The sequence below is a fragment of the Pseudochaenichthys georgianus genome, chromosome 1 (genome assembly GCF_902827115.2).
Source record: "Pseudochaenichthys georgianus chromosome 1, fPseGeo1.2, whole genome shotgun sequence".
In the NCBI taxonomy this organism is placed as follows: Eukaryota; Metazoa; Chordata; class Actinopteri; order Perciformes; family Channichthyidae; genus Pseudochaenichthys; species Pseudochaenichthys georgianus.
This window is the reverse complement of record NC_047503.1, coordinates 35,614,119-35,634,341: the sequence shown is the minus strand read 5'-3', so window position 1 is coordinate 35,634,341 and position 20,223 is coordinate 35,614,119. Positions and strand designations below refer to the sequence as shown.

Sequence of the window (20,223 nt, the reverse complement as noted above, 5' to 3'; positions counted from 1 at the left end):
TACTCATTGGCTTGGTGCCATCTTAATTTAAACCTACTCTTATCAAGACTCTTTTCTGGGCCCCTTTCCATGCTGGAGACCAAAATTACCATTCCTTGTTTTAATCGGAAAAATTGCTAATAGTCAGGGGACTTTTGACTGACAGGGACCAAAACGAAACTTTGGTAAACTGAAAGCTTTCCATGTGCTTATTTTTTAACATTATCCAACCTGCAGATTTAAGAGAAATAAAGCAAGATGGCAATTTTTGTGTTGAATATAAAACATAGATGAACTTTAAATCATGGTTTATTCAACCAATTTCATTGACTCGGAACACAATTGTACTTTGTTTCTCCACCATTATGAGCAGGGGTGGAAGGATACTAGTGAGGTCTGGCTTTGGTTTTGCTTGTGCCCTTCATGTCAACCATTAATGATTTTAAAGGCCTCCTCTTCAGAAAGGCTTTGCAACTAGCGCTGTTAAACCATCGAGAACTATTTAAAAGATGTTTGGACCCCTGAACTTGACACGCCCTCAGATGAAACTACAGCTACAGAGTAATCAAAAGAGCTCTCCATATTGTACATGGGCCAATACGGAAGACAGCTCTGAGGGTTTTAGGTTCTTGTGCAGAGCCCAACTATGAATTAAACATAACAAGTTGTGATCAGTTGAAATCAAAGAAACTCATACAAACGCTACCAACAGTTGCACTGGTATTAAGGTGAATACATACCTTCAGCTTTCAGTGCCAGTTGAAACAGACTAGCAATAAAACAATTCTTATCATTATGAACATAAGCAAGTCTCCACTCCTCTAATTGTAACTGACTCAGCCTTACACACCTTCAGACACCGGATAACAACCATCAGATAAAATGGCAAGGGTTTTGATTGCCAATGAGTAACAGTCTTTTTATTTCCCTATGATGGGATGACTAAGGGAAGTGACTATGTTCAAATCTAGTTGCTTAGCCCTTACTGATAAAAGTTCAGGTAGACAATTGCAAGAACATGTATAAGTCAAAGGGAAACAATCAATTTCACAAGAGGCCATTTTCAGCCGTTTTTAAAGGCAGATATACATTTTATCACCCAATCATTGACTTAATATCCACAGAAGTAGACCACAGGACAATGCATTGGTGAGTTTCCACTTGAATGTAAATGGTAACTCAAGGCTTTGTTGCTGTGGAGATGATGGCATGGAGCTAGACAAAAGCTTACTTGTGTTCAAAGCAAGTTGTGTCTGAGTTTGAAGGGAAATTATCCAGTGCACAAGGTGACCAAGGCAGAGTGTTCAGTCTAGACGAGACACAGATGCTGATTGTATAATGTATGCATTGCCCTTTCAATGGAAGCTTTTGGCAGCCTGTGCTGTAAATGTGTTCTTTGTGAAAGCAATGTCCTATTAGTGTTTTCCATTACCACAAAATAAATGACTGTCTTTTATTTATTTTTTTCATCGTCCCCCATGTAAAGTAAAAAGATTCTTAAACAAAAAAGGCATTTGCTTGGATTTGTTCATGGTCAAACGTTTGCCATTAAGTACAGTTTGCCAAAGCTAATTTTCCTTTCAGTTCCTATATGTTTGAGATAAAATTGGGACTGCAAAGTGGCGCATGACTCCAAGTAGTCTTTGCTTGAGTGCTGTTACTGTGGAGACGGGACCAGGAATGTGCAGCGGGACAAAGTTGATTGTAGGTTGCTAAATGAAAAACACACTTTCCCTAGTTAAAAGTGTGTTGTCCTCTCAGTCCATTAAATCTTTTTAAAGAAACGTAAGGCTGATTTGTGCACAGGATGTGCTCTCTTGTGTGTTTATTTTTGTCATGCTAAGACTCTTGTCAGTTAGATTTATATATTTCTGTTGATTTACAGTAGGTCTGCAGAGTTTACCCTTTTAGAGAAGTGTCTTACAAAGTGGACCACAGGGAACATTTAGAAAGCTATATTGATGGTATGTACATATGCTTATGTAATATAGTAACATACAAAACAGTTTAATTAAACCGTTTGTAGTTTTAGTTACTTCAAGCCACTGGTGCTGCACCGAAAAACGGCCACAATCAGTAGTTTATAGCATTGTACTACAAAAAGCAGTGATACATTGAAAACGTGCACATCTTCGTCACAGAGATATAAGAGATACAGACATGATTTTATCCTTTTGATTCATATCAAGCTACTATCAGCTACTATTTCAAGCATTTAGAGCCAATTTCATGCAATCTGATAAGTGTCAGGCCTGACCCTAAATACACTGAGGTGCATTCAAGTGTGTTAACTAAATATTTAAAATCTGTCAAATCATTTCTGAGTCAACAATGTTGACTACTACTATAGTTGGAGGAGGGGTCTATTTGGAGACTATGCAATAACAGTATATCATGTATGGTGTTAACCATTTGGCCACCGCAAAACTCCCATGAAAGAAGTACTATGAAACCATATTTAGTTTCCCCAAATGTATGAAGGTTTAAGACTCTTATAGTAACCTTCAGTGATTTTTCTATCTTGCCTATCTTAGTGGTTTCCCCATTTTCTAATTTATAACCCAAACGTGTTTAGTTGTGTTTTTTTGTTTTTAAAACCTTTGTTGCGACTGTTCAAGAGGTATTGATCTTTAGTCATGTTCTACGATGATTGGGTTTGCCTCATGGATGGGAAGCCAACAGGAGATCGTTTCATGGTCTGTGGAGTCGTACCTGGGGCAGTAGCGTGAATCTCTACCTATGTGAAAGGGAAATTGTTTGCTGTCAGCTCAAAGTCTACATCTTTCTTGGGCCAGCTGGGGTTACAATGTACACTGGGAATATAGAGAGAGCTATAGTGTAGAAAGATGTGTTTCTCTCATTGTTAGGCACAAGGAGAGAGCTCTGTGAGGCTAGGCACAATAACTGCTTCTAAATAATACTGTGATATTGAATCAAGAAGTATTGCTCTGGCCTCTTCAAAGGCCTTTGAAAAAACGCTGCTCCCAGTAACAATGGATGCTTTGTATCGTCAGTCCCAAAAAGCTATCTCAACTGAAATGAATAGGCATTCTTTTTAAAATGAGGAAAGGAAAACCTATTCAGAGATGTAGCAAGTTTACCAAAGTATTTTTTCAGTCTCTTTCCCAGGCTCGAAGTCAGTGTACAAATATATGATTTTCAAGTTTTTATCACAAACTCTTTTACATTAAAGCTAAAACAACCTTTGTACTGGCCGTAAATATAAAAAACAAACACAATCAGTGTCCTCTATTGTTATGCTGGTAAATTGATGGAGCTGATCTTAAGTACCATGTTCCCTTTAGCTAGCTGCCGTCAGCCATTTCTCTGCCAGTACTGACAGTATACCGCGTTCCCAGTGATGCATGAAGTGGAAATGGCTTACTGGCTCAATAGGCCGGGATATTGAAAGAGATAAGACAGACATGGGTTTTGGCCTTTTGGGTGATACTGTATCCCCAATATGATTATCTCCTAGACCTATCCAAATGTATTATGACCCTTTTATGCCTTTCCAACTAAACAGAGGATTTACTGTAAACCTAGTAATAGCAATATAAATGTACAGTGCATTTATTTATATGTATGAATGCAAGTTTAACTTGAAGAATATGGAAGATTTATTTTAACATACAATTCTGACCATAATCTCTTAAAATAAACATTGAATTCCAATATAAACTTCTGAAAAGCAAAGTGTAGATACTACAGATTTGGAAAACTATTTGACAATCTTTAGCTTAGAACTAGCTAATAGTTAAAAACAATTTTGAAACTATGCCGATTCATGAAAACCATTACAAGTCGCCTGAAAAGCCCCTGCGATCCAGTCCACACACATTTTTTGGACTATTAACAGTGACTAAAGCTTTTAACTTTGACTAATAACCGGTTCATCATATTGCACATAAATGATAAAATCAATGCAATGAGCAATGCTTTGAATGTATAACGGCAGAACATAATTTTACCTTGGACCATACTTCAAATGTTTTGGTTTTAAGCATTCATTCCAACTGGCTTGAAGTCTTTGAAGCAGGGATCTTGGCTACAGATGTCTGGGAACTTTGGGAAGATGTGATATTGAGTTGCTGGGTAACAGAAAGCTTACTTAAGGACTTTTTCTATTACAACAGGCCCTACAACGTGGTAGTGGAATCTGAAGCATTTTGCCAGGGCCGTGGAAAGAGAAGGGGGCTGAAAGCACTGAGAAAGTTTATGTAAGCATGTGAGCGAGAGGCCTGAGAAGGCAGAGGAATGTGGGGTAGGGGTGAGCGGAATTACCGGAGGTAGTTCAAAGCAAAACCCCATTTTTTAACTGCCGAATGAAAAAGGACAAACTAAAGTATGTTGAACCGGCAGCACCTTATCACAGCATTTTGGGTGAACGATCCTAACTCAGTTTCCAGAGTCAGGGCAGAAGTGACAAAATGAGCTCAAGTGACAATCCTTTTTTTTGGTAAAGTTACAATAGTTCATTAACAACATGTACACTATTTAGTACGCTTCAACAAATAGTGGCATGAAGTCAATGGTTTCAAACAGCTCTTGAAAAGCAAATGTCCCTCTCTCTAAACTCTGGCTTCATTGTTACAGTGAGTTGTTTTAAAATACGCTCTTTGTGTATCTGTGATTTAAAGACGTCAAATACCTGCTACTCCTGATCATTTGAAATCATTTGGCTGTCTGAAGGCTTCACCACACTGCCACTGTGCTAAAGTGACTTTGAAGAACAAAGCCAGAGGGAAAAGAAAAGAGCAAGAAAAAAAAGCGGAAAGCAAACTGGCAGAGGCTGCTGCACGGCCTTTTTTCTGCGGCCTCAGGGCAGGTTTTGCCTTTGCCTAAGTGGGTAGGCTTAGGCTAGGTATATGGGATGGGTGTGGCCACTACATTCTTCAGATTGGTCTTTCATGTGTTTTGTTTTTAACTAGTCAGCCAAAGACTGTGGCAGATATATTTTCATATGCTGTTTACCTTTACACATTTCTGGTGAAGTTGTTTGTTTAGTTTTGTTCTGAGGTAAATATGAACAGAGCAATGTGTTCTTCTTTCTGCACGTTTGCATTGACATTTGGTGTGAAAAGGCTGAATTGTAGATAGTAACATTATTCTTGCAGCTGCAGTTGTATTCATTTTGCAAGTTTTTCATCTGCAACATATGCATGTATCTCAGGTATGCTGATAGATACAAGCGGAAGGAATGTGAGCATGACCCTGAAGAAAGTAGAATAAGTCTGATACCCTGGTGTCTGCCAGTCAAACACATGAGCACTCAAGCATGGGCATCTTCCTGGCACAGGCTCAGAAGATGCCTCATATTTTCCTGTTTGTCTCTTCTTTTCTCTTTTTTGTCTGATAAGCATATGTGCATGTGCACTCATGCCAACATGTGCTTTTACTCTAGGCCTTCCTCCTCTCCTCACACCAGCACCTCTAACTGGCTTCACTTTTGTTCATATCTTTAACTTCCCTACTAAATGTCCACTTTCTACGGTGCCTGAAACATTTAACCTTCTCTCCTGTTGTGTTTCTGCTCAGGAAACCTCACATAAGCACCTGCATCACTTATTTATGTTTAACATTTGCAAATCTCTGCATATGTTTTCTTCCAGTTGGGATCCACTCCCAAGGTGTCATCTTAAATAAGATTATAAATTAGGCAACACTGTGTTATTTTTATCTAAATGTTGACAATCAAACTGTTGTTAGTTTGACTTATTTGACGAGTTTTCTAATGCTTGGTTGTGTTTCTCTTTGTGTGTCAGAGAGAAACCATTGTCTAATTTGCATTCTTGATATACTGGCCGTGTTGTTTTTGCCATGGGGCTCTTGGCTTTAGGATACATTGAAAGTGAGCTACCTATTCTCCCCTTGCCTGACTACCCCTCTTATTACAAGCCTCAAGCCAAGTTGAGAGAGCTATAATGATGACTAATGACAAGTTAGAATCCCAGGTTGAAAATAAAGGGACGCTAAAGTGAAGCGGGGCGACAGAATAAATGAGCTGTAGCCCCAAACTCCCCTTCCGTGTTAAAATTGTTAAAAAGTATTTTGGAGCGTTATCTCTTTTCTAAGAAATGTGTCGTTACCCAAGGCACAAGGTTTGGCTGCTCTCAGTTGCAGTCATTCACCACAGTCCATCATGTTACAGTGGGTGAACAAAGGCAGCAGCAGAAAGAGAGATTGTCTGTGTAAACAATTTGAACCTTAAATATGTCCTTATTAGTATGGCTTTGTGGAAGCGCTCTTATCTGGGCCAGAAGTAAGTGTGTTATACATTCAGACTACAAAATGGACACAACCACACCTGGTAATGATATGGGTGTGCCTATATCGTTATTCACTTTTATTGGTTTTCAGATAATAAAACAATCAAATACATTTTTTAGATACATTTCCATTGCTCTCATCAAGGTTATAGAGATATCACAAATAACACAAACATAGCAATGGTTGTTATTTTTAAGGTTGTCATGGATTCCATTGTCTGGAATTTGCCCTTTCCTGCCTTATATTTGTTGTCGTTGCTGAAATAATGAGACCTTATAAGTGCAAGTTACCCAATTAATATGGTGTTTTTCAGCTGCTATTTCTTCAGTTTTTGCCTCTGAAGGTTTTGTTTTTCTTCCCAATGTATTGTTATCCATTGAGCATAAATCAGTTTACAGTGATTGCAGTGAATAACCAATCAAGGTAACTGCTTCGCATGAGGTTCATGTTGCAACATGTTCCGTGCTTGCATTTAATTAAAAACAGAAATCTTAGTCTGTTTATTATTGGACTATTAGTGTTCATGTTCACACATTAATTAACACTCCTCCCAAGTAAATTAACCAACCATTCAAACATCTGCATGTGTGTTGGCCCAATAGAAATGCATTGTTCTAACATTAAAATATACCTTGATGTTACAAAATGTGTACTTTTTTTTTTTTACTTGGTGCATTGAGATCTATTTGCACCAAAGTTCTTTTTGTATTGTCAGTCAGTCCTATCATTTTATATCCAGCACTTAGTTATTTCAGTTTGCAAGCCTTCCCATCCTCCACTCTTTAACCATTGTCAACTTATACAACTCACAGGCCTCTGAAAGCTCTTTTGTTTGCACAGCTGACAGCTACAGCCCCCACATGGCAGTGAAAAAACTTCCCTGCCAGAGAATGTAAACAGGAGAGCACTGATTGGTTGTTGTTGATATACCTCCTTGACATGTTTCAGTCAAGGTGCCTTCAGTCAACATGATCAGGGACAGCTGGTGATCCAGCCTCTGTTCCCTTTATTGCTAGACATTGATCTTAGAGATCACGTATAGTTCAGGCAGTGATGTGACACTCATGGCATGTCTTGCACATAAAAATCCTCCCTGACATGACACAAGCTAAAGACTTTGTTTATGTCTTTCTCATCCCCTAGGTATTATCCGAACACAAGAACTGCTGGATCACGAGACAACACCTCACTACTGGCTCACAGTCTATGCGATGGATCGTGGCGTGGTGCCGCTCTCGACCTTTGTTGAGGTGTACGTGGAAGTGCAAGATGTCAACGACAATGCACCGCAAACCTCAGAACCTGTCTACTACCCGTCTGTCATGGAGAACTCCCCTAAAGATGTGTCAATCATCCAGATAAATGCAGTGGATCCAGATGCCAAGGCCAGTGATAAACTCACCTACAGGATCACCAGCGGCAATCCCCAGGGTTTCTTTGCCGTTAACGCCAGGACCGGTAAGATTGCTGTTTCTATGTCACTATAAATTGCTTTTTGGGAGTAGGAAGTCCCTGCTCTGACATATGAGTTTATACTGAATTCTAGGAAAGAAGGCGACCTTAAATATGTCTGCTAGTTTAAAATAAAAATTAAACAACCATAGAAAATCAGCATGCATGTACGCAGGGATTCATTTGTATACTCTAAGTGCATTGTATATCCTGCAACACTTTACTCACTGCGTAAGAATTCACAAATCTGGCAAACATGCTATACATAAATAATTGTGCTATATATTAAATTATCCTTTGAGACTACAGGCCAGGTTTTAAGACAAGCAGATGAGCTGCTGTGAGGTTCCTGTTTCCGTTCTTGTGAAAAGGAAGAGCAGTGTGAACACAATATTTGAACCCAGGACAGCAGTGGGTTGAGTCTAGAGGGGATTTTTCCACTCTAACACTCTAAAGTGTTCTCTCATATGGTTCTCTGCAAATTGTGTGATGATTAATATTTCATTGGGACCTTTTAAAGTTGCAGGAGCCGGATATGTTGAGTTGAGTAGCAGAACAAATACTTGTAAAAGGTGCAAAGTGAAGCTCCATGTATACATTCAGAGCTGCTCTGTAGATTACAGATGTATTTGTGTTATGCTGGACTCCGTTGAGAAATGTGGTCTACATGTGCATATAAACCGAGTCAGAGCCATTACTTAGCCTTTACTTATGCGTCACTCTCGCTAAAAGAAAAAAAATCTGAATGTTTTACTCTTACTGAATTAGTTTGTCTTTCTTACCTAACTTACACACAGGTTAGTGCTCATGAAACTGAAATGAGTAACGGTCAGTGAAGCAGTTGCTCTGTTTCGTCCTCCGTGACGTGTGTGGTCCTGTTTCCCAAGGTTGTCACATCAACAAACTGGAGGTATTTTTGTTGGAAGTGGCAATGTCAATTTTCCAACCAAATAAGGATTTATCATGTTGCATGCCTCCCAAAAAGCCCCACAGTAATTCTAGGCATCCCCCAATGGACAGGAAATGAAAGAAAAAAGAAAAGATAAAGAAAAGAGGAAACCTTAGGTATGCCGATACATAGGGGTTGGTGTTTCGTCTGAATGCATGACAAGATCAGCTTACATATGCTGATAAGAACTCTGGGGGGCGTAAAATGAAAGTGCTAGGAAATTGAATATTTATCTTCCAACAAAGCAGTCATACACAGCGCTGTTATAAGACAGTAGGCAGACCTTGAGCTGTGAAGAAAATATATTTGCAATCATGTTTCCTCCATATATATTCTGTCTTTTTTGCCTTTCTATGGACTAGAAACCTGTGACATTATGCGACCATAACTGGAAAGGAATGTTTACTCGGAAGCAGCTGATGTTAACTTTGACCTCTTTTCCCACTGTAGAGGATGCATTCAATGTCTTCATCCAGACCCACTGTGCATTGTTTTGCGATTTTGGTAAATGCCCACGGTAAACTTAAAGTAGACAACTTATTAGGCAGTTGAAAATCTGGCCACATAACTGGAGTCATTATTTCCCACTCATAGGATTACCGTTTAAATAAAGCTTATGGTCAAGTCCATGGTGGGCAGAACCTTTTTACAATAACATTTTTTGTATTTTTGCAATTTTTTTAAAGTGTCAGAAGACCTCTCTGAAAAAACTGGTGTTATGTTGGACAGTGAGGCGTAAGGATAAGAACCATTCATGCATATCAAAGCATGTTAAAACTTTTATCAGTGGGACACCAGAGCCCCCTGCTTCAGGTTCAACAAAGAGTGGTTTTAACAAAGAACACTTCATTAAATCACTGCTCTGTTCCTTGGATTTCTTTTCTTTGTTTTTGAAGATTTGCAGCAGCGAATGGAGTTAGACATAATGTGGGTGCGGAGAGAAAACAAAAGAAAAGAAGGAGCCGAGTGTAGCTGCCTACTAGAGAAGACAGTGATTTATGCCGAGTGCCAGTTACAACGACAGGTACACGTTTAACTAGCCAATGTTTTTAGTTTAGAACTGGATAGTCTTGAGGAACCATTACAAATTATATTTTATTTTCCTTAACTGTGGTGTTAAAGGAAATTAAAATAGGCTTGATATCTCTCCACATTATCAACTCAATGTGGCGTTCTCACCGCATATTACAGGTTTTTGAAAAATGTTTAAATTTACAATGTGTAAGTCTCTGTAATTAAATGTTCTAAAATTGCATTGGAAGCATAGGCCCTTGGCATATCTACAAAGCTTTACCAAGGAGTGGGAAAAAAAAGGAAAATACGTTAAGGCCTATGTTTTGTGTGTGGGTTTGAAAATGTGCATGTGTTCCAGGCTAACTAGCACGCCTTCTATCGTAGGCTACAGCCTTGTGTAGCTTTCCAAGCAGCCTCTCTAGCTTCAAACACATGAAGGCATTCGCTTGACACCTTGGGTGGCGTTGGTTGCCCTTCTTTCCGCACAGAGCCACATTGGCACAGTAAACCACAGGATGAAAGGCCTACTTTATTTCTGCCAAGTAAACAAGTCCTGCTGTTTTGGCTGTTCTCTGACTTTAGTTTGTCATCAAAGTGCAAGGCCAGCTCTTCTCTCTAGCAGACACTATTACAATCCCAACGTCTGAGAGCTTAGAATTTAGCAGTATGATATAGCACTGCTTTTGAAGGGATTGGATCCAAGGGAAAGAAAAATGGGCAGAGCGGTGTGGGGTGGAAATTATGCCAGTCAGCTGGATATGCATTTGAATAATATTGTTAGGATCTGATATTGTAAAAGATAAACCATTGCCTAGTTGTCTGATGGCACAGATCTAATCCCACCCACTGACATTACCACAGTTGTTTTAATGTCCAAAGCCTTGATTTGGGCGGCTGAGGAGAATTATTTTCCCTGGATACGGACTCCTAGGCGTGTTGTCAACGGGTCACAACAGGATATGGGCTGTGTGAGACATACAGATGGTATAATCGTGTGTTTGCTCTATGCAGAATGTGTAAATGTAATCAAATGTTGTTTATTACTTGAGTGCAAATTAGAATGAGAATGGTTTCTCCATGCATACAGAAGTCAAGACAGCCAGCCCACTAGCTGCTAAGTTGTATTTCCTATATAAAGAAGTAGTCAAGCTCTGAACTACCGGTAGTTCATGTGAGGTAGTTGACTTTAGTTGCCCACCTTTTCTGTGGAAGAGTGAGCAGTGTTCATTACCTGGTGAATCACTCTTTCTCTTGCTATGACTTACTGGACTTTGAGCAGAGCCCTTGTGCCCGAACACGCATGTGTTAGGAAAGGGCAACCAAGCAGAACATTGTAATCAGAACACACACCGGAAGTTTCTCAAATCTAAGATACAGTAAGGAGAGAAAGCTGGAGTAAAGATCACTAAGATAACAATCTTATCTTGCTGAATGCTCATTATTCTACTTCCTGTTTCTCCTTTTCTCCATTTCTATGTTTGGTATTAGTACTTTCTAAAGCTTCACTAATTATTCAAGGATTGTTTATTGACTTTTAAGAATCAAAAATCATTAGTCAGTGCTGACCTGACACACGAGATGTGTGCTTAGAGTAATTTAAGCTTGTTGCAAACTCCTCCCTATAATGATGGCGCCTATCTGTATTCGTCAGCAGACAATGATGTCATAGAGGACAAGAGCATGCCTCAATTGGATATGGCTGTCTCTACCTGATAGTGTTTGCCCCTTAATTGCAGCCTTCATTCCAGTGGTTAAACCCAAATGAAGAAAGATACACCTAGGTGATTTCTTACAGTCGTATTGAACCATTCTGGCCCATTCTTTATCTTTGCCTGCAGCCTGCAATTCATTGTCACCAGTTGAAAAGGAGCGCCGTGGGTAATGCTTTGGCAAGGTTGGATACCTTCGACAGGTTTTATGTGTAATTGTTATCCCCGGGGTTGAATGAAAAGGTAAGGGAAAACAGCCAGTGGGACTACAGCTGCAAATCATCCACTTTGTATGGTGCTCATCTCAACTTTCAGTAATGCTTTCTATGTTTCAGGGTGAAAACACACACACTGGGGTTATCAGTGCTTTACCAAAGCCCCAACAGCTATCAGGGGAAGTGAGATAGGAAATGGATACTTCCAACAACTTCCTGATGTTTCCGGTGATTTAGGGGCCAACCAATTGTTACAGCTCTCAAGAGCTATTGTAAAAATAAAACATTCCTGATTGTCCTAATACTTCAAAGAGTAGTCATGGTGGCTAAGGTGGCTTACATTAAGTTTAACCCCAATATCTTTAAAACATATCCAATGGTGCAACATGTCATCTTTAAAAATGTTTTGCTATTTATTACCCTTAAAAAAAAAAAAGAAGTAAAAGTTAACATTACTAACTTCTCAACTTTTATAAGAACACCACCCACAAACTATGGTGTACTCAGACATTATGTGAATGGTAACCACCCTCATGACTGAAAAATAAATAAAAGACAGGAGCTTACTCAGTAGGCTGGTTTTTTGTCTAAAACGAGAAGCCTAGTAACTATGACGAAGGACTATGGACCTTGAGTCTGGAATAAAGATTGGAATATGACACCCTTTTGTGCTTTTTGCTCAGATATGGTGGCATCTCTAAAAAAGTTTTCTGATTGATTGATTTGATTGTGTTTTGAAAGGCAGTTGGGGGTTTGATGAGGCTACGGTCAAGACAGTGTATTGGCAAATGTCTGGAGAGAAGTACTGCCAACCCTGTCACTGTTATGTGGATGTCAAGAGGGGTAAACCAAAGTTTACAGAATAAACATGATTTCACCACACAGTAAAATGACTGTGTGAAGTGTTTGAGTTGAAGGTTTCATACCTGCTCAAAGGTTAATGTAGACGTTTAGAGAAACGTCTCTGTTAAAAGTCAGAGGTCACTCTTGTTTGTGCACATCACATTTCCTCACCTACTCAAGTGCACCATACAGACAAGCACTTTACATGTGGAAGGTGTATAAATGGCCTTGAACAAATTAACAGTTCAAAGTTACAGAGTTGAAAAACACTGTTTATGCCAACATGTATTTTACTGCATTTTTATTTTTCTGTTCTTGCCATTTTGGCCCAATTCATATGATATGTTATACCTTGTAAAAAGACTGGGTCACACCATAAGTTGGCACAGTAAATGTCATCTGTGCATCCTGTTAAAAATATTTGGTCAAGACATTTGGTGACTACTTGCAAGTCTAGTTAGTGAACTGCTGTAGCTGACAAGCTAAAATGCTAACGAGTGGGGGAAACATTCTGGTGTTATTCAGTGACAATAGCTTCCCAAGCTTTCCTTACAATGTGGTTTAGTCCCCCAAGGCATTTTGTTCATTAGGTTTGTTCTTCATTTCATTCATAAGTGTGCTTTTGAAAAGGGAAGTTAAGCTTTTAGAGCTAACGAGCATGCTTACTGTCTGTTAGCAAGACTCTGTCTCGGAAGGTAAGTCCACACAGTTTACTCAAACAATGTATTTGTACCATTGATTGTTTTCAAACTATTCTAGTGGAATGTTTTCACCTTACAATGCTGGTGTAATCTTTTTCAAGGGGTGTTAGGCCTAAGGACTTCATCAATGTTAGATCTCAAGATGTATGATCGAGAGAGGGGAATGTCATTTAACAAGATGTGTAAAACTATGTATCAAAACTGAACTAGCTGCCTGCAATAACAGCATGGGTACATTTCTCCAATGCAGTCTCTTACTGTTAATATCTTGTATGCCTGGTCTTTAATGCCACCCAGTGTGTACATGTCATTTTTACAGTTACAAATTGACAAAGGTCAAATATTCCAGTAAGCACCATGGGACCCTTGCTTCTGCAATCCTTCCAAGTATCCCATCCATTTACACAACTCCCCATAACATTTCACTTTCACCAGCACTTGGGAACCCGAATCCCCCAAAGCCCCAAGTCTTCCATGACGTGCTTGCCTTTTTAGATTACAAATAAGCCTTGCAGCTGTGAGGTGCTGAGGTATCTTAATCCTAATGCAAACAATGCTTCTCTGCTAAATCTCTTTTTACTCCTTTTCACAAAGACTATATGAATTTATTTATGTGTTTGTATAAGATTATATTGCCTCTCTTTGTTGCATTTGTCAAATTCTTTGTGCTTCCAGATGACAGAACAAGACATTAGTTGGACCACACTGGCTATTTTAAATGGCATGCCAAGCATTGCTTTCCTTTTCAATAAAAGAGAACAGTAGCTCTTGTTTAGCAGCATTTTGGACACTCGGTTAAAAGGATAACAGCTCCTACTTTAATGACCAATCCCTTCTGAAACTCCCACAGTCCTTTGGATGTACGTCTCTCACAGCTTTCATCTGAGAGTATAGATGGCATCACAAGCAGTGAAATCAGATACATTTCACAGCGTTTTTTTAGGCTCAAGTGGCAGATATACTTAACTCATAATAAAGTGGCGAATATTGATATAACTGTCTGGAGTAGAAGAGTGGGTTTCAGGATACGAAAGGTTGCATGCTGTGTTCATTATTTCCAACACCCGTGAGAAATAACAAGAATTGTAATAATGAATTTTCACAGAATAGTGTCAGTTCATCATCAACATTACTAAATATCTCAAGGACTTAAACATGGTCCAGCCTCTGCAGACACACAGCACATTCCCAATTGTCTGGAGTTACTGCTGAATGTTTGTCACATAAATATGTGTGTCACTCCAAAGACTTAATCACAGCAGCAATGCCCGGGTATGAACCTGCCCAACAATGTAAGCGGACTCCTTAACTCCCCCCAGGCCTCCATTTTGGAGCAGTGGTTGTAGCTCTCAAGGACATGGTTGAGACTGCCACTGCTGCTTTTGCTGTTGTTTTTCTCCCCCTTTCAAAACAGCATGGCTATAATTACTGTCGGCCCACGCCTGAGGATGGCTCGTGTGTGTGTGTGTGTGTGTGTGTGTGTGTGTGTGTGTGTGTGTGTGTGTGTGTGTGTGTGTGTGTGTGTGTGTTTACAAAGGCTGTGGGATGGAAGTTCAGACTTCTCTGTTGAGCTCTGGCTTACCAAGCAATAATTTCATAGTTCCTAAACGTTTAGGTAGAGATATACGAGTGCACCTTTGTCGGCTAAAACACTAGCTCCAGCATAGTCCTACATAAAAGGACCATTCCTTGTTGTTTTTTATGACGGTTGCGGGAAGAGTTTAAATAGATTTAGAATTCTGAAAGTTAAGATTTTTTGGAAACAAGATGTTTTCCAAAGTGAGATCCGTGCTCAGATATCAGAGTGGGCGGCGTGTCTCGTGGTCAGAGATCTTTGAGCGAGCTGGCAGCAAGTCAGACAAATATGGCATCGAAGCAAACAAAAGCAGTTTAGGCCACAACACAACATGTTTTAAAATAGCTTTGCTCATCCACAGTGGATGCAACATATACTCTGGCACTTCATAATGTACTCCCTATTCCTAGGGATTGAAAAGAGGAAACCTGTATTAATACTATAACCTATATTAATAATGCCTTGCCTTTTGTATTCTCACCGCAGTAAACTAAGGACTAAATTACTTTTCACTTCCTGTTAAGCTTTACTTTCTTTCTTGCACTTGCACTCTCGCCAAATTCCCTATCCCTTTTTTCAAATAGAGGTAGCAGTGCTAATTGGTGTGTCAGTTGGAGAACAATATACACTTTAAGGATTTTATGAACAATTTATTAAAAAGCATGCATACTTAAAAACAAAAGGCATCCAGTGATGTGCTACCTGTGTCATTTACTCATGCTGATCCATTGCAAACTTTTTTGCAGGCATCATGCAACGCTGCAAAGAGTTATTCCTGCAGGTCCTATATATTTATTAAAAACTTTTTCACGAAACAAGGAGGGGTATGTTACAGTGTTTAGAAAGACACCGTTTTTCTTTGTCTTGTCCATGGGTGCTTTTATAATTACTTGTAAAATCAACAACATTTAAGTTTGGAGCCCATCAACATGTAGCTCTATTAGGTAGCATAAGCAGAGAAAGATGCAGCGACAGGAAGTGTTTGGGGTTCCCTTTTTTTCCAACTAAATATCAGTATACCTTTATCTTTGCAGCACTCTGTGAAGATGAAATTAAGCCTAAGAAGGAGAGGATAAAAAAGGGGGAGAAAAGTGCCTCGCTGGTGTGCCTCAATTGCAGTGCTGAGGGAGGGTTATTTCAGGAGCTGTAAGTTGTGGCCTGCTATTCTCGTTGCAGGCATATGTGCCATTGATGGGTTTGGGTTTCGGAAATCCTTTGCTTTATGCTAATCATGCGCAGTGTGGCAAGCAGACAGCTCTGGTGCGGTTGAAGTTGGCATGTCTACTCTACACTCTGCAACGCTGCAATTACATTGGTAGTGAGAACAGAACGCTGAATATAACGTATCCATGTAGCAGTATCTTTATCCGCTTCTTTTCTTTCTTAGTTTGTGTATAGGTTTGAATAGTCAGCAACTTAAGCTTCTTTTATTTTCACTTTAGTCACATCCTGGCAGAACCAAGTCTCCTCTGTGTGATCGGTGTCATACAACATAAATCCCTCTATTTGAAATGAACGATAAAGCTCAAAAAGAACCTTGAAACTCTTCAACTAGCTGCAGGAGGTTTTCTGAACTTCCCTTTTTCTTTTTCAAAGAGTGCTCAGGACTGGGGGGGGATGTCTGTCTGACTGACTATTTATTCAGCTTGTGGAGGATTTAAAAGCACTGTATCAAGGCTAGGCTGCTGTTTGGACACTATTTGCAGGCCTTTGTGATATTTCACAGTTGTACGGCAGTGTGGTGGGCTGTCTGGAGACTGGTTTGACCAAAGAAAGGAAAGACATACAGGGGCCTGCTCCAGATGCAAACTCTTAACTCATGGCCGACTGATGAGATAACCAGCAGGGTTCAGATGATGTCACCCAACAGTGACTAGGGATTGGAGTTTTAAAAATGCAATACTGTTTTACTATCCAGGTGTTTTCTCTTTCAAGTGTCCTTTTGACTGTGACCAACTCCACCTACAGTTAGTCCACCACATAGTCTACTGAAACCGAATGTTTGATGTCGATGTCAATATTTGAGGGTTCAAAAATCCATATTATCAACAAACAATAAGATGGAGATATATATGCTTTTTTCCCTTAATGCCTTTCTGGCAAGGTCCCATAGTATTTGGTTTATTGGGAATTGTGGCCAAGAGTTGTTTAACTTGGTATAAACCATTGCTTGCTGATAATTTCTACGCAACCTGTAACACAATTTTTGAGTTTGAGTGGGATGACTACTTTATCATTTAAAATAGAGAGCGCGTTAAAGTGATTCACATGTTTTTATTTTGTATGTAATTCGTTCTATATATCCTTATAATAAATATAATGTATTCTTGTCTCCAACAGGTCTGGTTTCAACTACTTCAAGGAAACTGGACAGGGAGCAGCAAGTTGAGCACATTCTTGAGGTAAGCACTTTATTTTGTAAATGTCTCAACTCTAAAGGAAAGAGATATGGATCTGCCAGTGTCAGCCTCTTTCATATATGTAAAAGAAAATGTAGAAACACGATAATCAGCAACAAAAAAGAGAAGATTTTCTGTCGATGAGGTTTAGCATTTCCAGACAGCTGTGGTTGAGTGCCACATGTTGTCAACAATAACAGTCTTAATGCGAGACATGTCCTTTTGGAATCATTTACCTAGTAATTTCCGGAAGGGGTAGATGTGGGAGGCGTGGGGGAGATCCTGGTGACTGCTCCTTTGTTCTTTCCCACTCTTCCGTTCGGTGGATGAAGCAAGTCGGGACAGGAAACTGTTGTCAAACCAACGGGCCAATGTCTAAACTTGTGGGTTATAATTGAGCGGGGCTCTGTCCTCTCCTGGTGCTTCACTCCCTCTTTCGCACCACAGACCCAAGGTTGATAATAAGCATTTGAATTGTATTTCCAGGGCTAACAGAGAACAGATTGAACACCTTTGAATTATTGTTAGAAGTTAAACATTTCAGTGATCACTGGCTGATGATTCATCTGGTGCCAGAGTATTTCATACTCTGAATGTGCATCGCACTGCACTAATTGCATTACGGTACTGAGAAAAGTATAGGGATTAACGTAGGGAATAACAAAATACTGTGTTACTATAGGGAAATATTGTGCTGATAAATGTATTAAAAAGGTTGGTAAAAAAATAAAATTACAAATACATTTTTTTTAAATCTCTACCTGTTGAATATGTGAAGACTACTGGATAACACTTCAGAAAGAATCTTCCCATGCAAAGTTCCTCCATCTAGTGGTGTGCTCTAGAGACGTACAATTGCTACTTCCATGTGGTTGAAAGCTGTTGAATTGCTAGGTTGGAATTGGCGTCTGATTCAAAGTCGTTAATAAGAAAAAGGAGCTAATTCCTAAGCTGAGGTGAACATTTTGTTAATTATTCACATTTGACAAAATGCCTCCAGACAGACATTTATTAACCACATCAAACGCTCATCTCAACTCTGGTGGAATGCAACGCAAAATTCATCACGCCTGTTCTCAATGTCGTTATATTCTTACTTTTTTCATAATGTTGTTAACTAAAGCTTACAGTGATATCAGATCAAGTTATTCCAGTGCACAAAGATATTCCAATTTTCCAAAAAACTACTTTTAAAAGCTTTTTCTTGCAAATTCCTACTTTGTATGAAATGGGGGGATAATTAAAGCAAGTAACTTTTGACCCGAATAGGTAGAAAGTGGCTGAGTGAACACAGCCTGGAAAGAGCTGCGTATCCATGGCAACTTCAGAAGTTTGTGCGTGTTGGTCACTGGTTATTGGGAATCCAGCAGGAAGCTCTTTATTGGGCCAGACACTCATGGAGCAGCAAAGGGCCCTAAAGCCTTCAATTTGCCCTCTGCACGCACACACACACACACACACACACACACACACACACACACACACACACACACACACACACACACACACACACACACACACACACACACACACACACACACACACACACACACCACACACACACACACACACACACACACACACACACACACACACACACACACACACACACACACACACACACACACACACACACACACACACACACACACACACACACACACACACACCTTAGTGTATCCTCAGGGCAGCTCATTGAGGCATAATCATGACTCAGAAGAATATATATGTGTGCACATGCCTTTGTCTGTGCTGGCAGAACAAATCAAATTGATGCCCTAACTAGTGTTGAAGTTTTTGTACGAGCTTGTTGTAGGAGAAGAAACGATACATGTGGGGCCATGTGGAACATGTGGAGCAATTAGGGTGGGGGCTGTGTCAGCATTGTTTGCACCAAATGCCAAAAGGAGGTGGAGAGAGCACAGGGGGGGCCTGCAGCTTAATGATGAGAAGCATGGGGGGTTGGTAGTCGTCGTGTGCCTGTGTGTGAAAGACAGAAAGAGAGCTAAAGGCAGAAAGGCAGTGGGGGAATTCTAGAAAAGGCGAAGCTGCTCCTGAAGGTCTGAGTGTGGGCTCTGGCGGCAGGATGAGAGGCCTCTGTCCCAGGGGGGAGGGGGTTGGGTAAATAGCTAAGCGGGACATGCCAGGACATGCTTAGGATTCAAACATAGGACTGTGAGAGAAGATATTATAATGGAAAAGCAGAGGTGAATGGGCTGCTCACATCTGTTGTCTGGAACCTATTCCATTATGCAGTTAACAAGATGCAGTGGACCTGGAAAATAGCCTCCTCAACCAAGACATTTGATCCTAGTCTATTTTTCTGGTTATGTTGACTAACGGAGTCTTCTGATTGGTTATGTTGTCCAACCGAGACTCCAAAACACAAACATACAGGCAATGTGGAGCCAAAGAGACAACACTCAATGGACGTAAACAACATTCTATTTGAAGTATTCTTGTTAGGGTTTCCATTGCATCTGGGTAACTATAATTAAACACTAAAACAGAAACAAACTTTGTATTCAAATGTATCACTCAGAGGAGTTGCTCTTAAGGTTTTATGTGTCCTTTAAAAACAATCATGCAGTAGGACACATTCTCAAATTTGGAAAGATTGAAACAATGAGATTCATAAAAAATATTCTCAAACTAGTATAGCAGTAATTAAAGGTGGGGTAGGTAAGTTTCAGAAACCGGCTCGAGATACACTTTTTGTTATATTCCATGGAATGCTCTTAACATCCCGATAGCAATGAATATCTTAAGTGCTTTGACAAAAAATCCATTACAAAATGTCATCTGTAGAAGCCGTAGTACTGTAAAAAGTACAACCAACCGATTGGATGGCCTACCTGCCTGTCAGCCTTCCATCGGGGCACAAACTGATCTCGTGCCCTCATTGGTCATGTGCGCGTTCGTGTGTGTTGGAGGAGGGGCTCTATAAGGAAGTGGAAGATTTTCTCCGGTTGTGTATTTTCAAATTCTAGCGATCTCGAGCCGGTTTTTCAAACTTACCTACCCCACCTTTAAAGCATTAGTGTCTCTTCTTAAATTCCCGTTTGTTTTATAACTGTAAAAGTTAGCTGTGGAACTTAACGTGTTTTCTATAACGT

At 39.8% G+C, this 20,223-nt stretch overlaps 1 protein-coding gene across 7 annotated transcripts in view; it reads left to right on the top strand.

The window, feature by feature from the left end:
- The window catches only part of fat1a (FAT atypical cadherin 1a), a 65,719-nt gene that overhangs the window by 7,963 nt on the left and 37,533 nt on the right, over positions 1-20,223 (top strand). For all 7 annotated transcript variants that reach the window (XR_004552318.2, XM_034085458.2, XM_034085449.2 and 4 more), the window contains exons 3-4: positions 7,393-7,707; positions 17,049-17,110. Coding sequence is in view for 6 of the 7 variants with exons in the window: in XM_034085458.2 (XP_033941349.1) it covers positions 7,393-7,707; positions 17,049-17,110 (377 nt within the window). In the remaining variant the exon portion in view is untranslated. The remainder of the gene's footprint in view (positions 1-7,392; positions 7,708-17,048; positions 17,111-20,223) is intronic.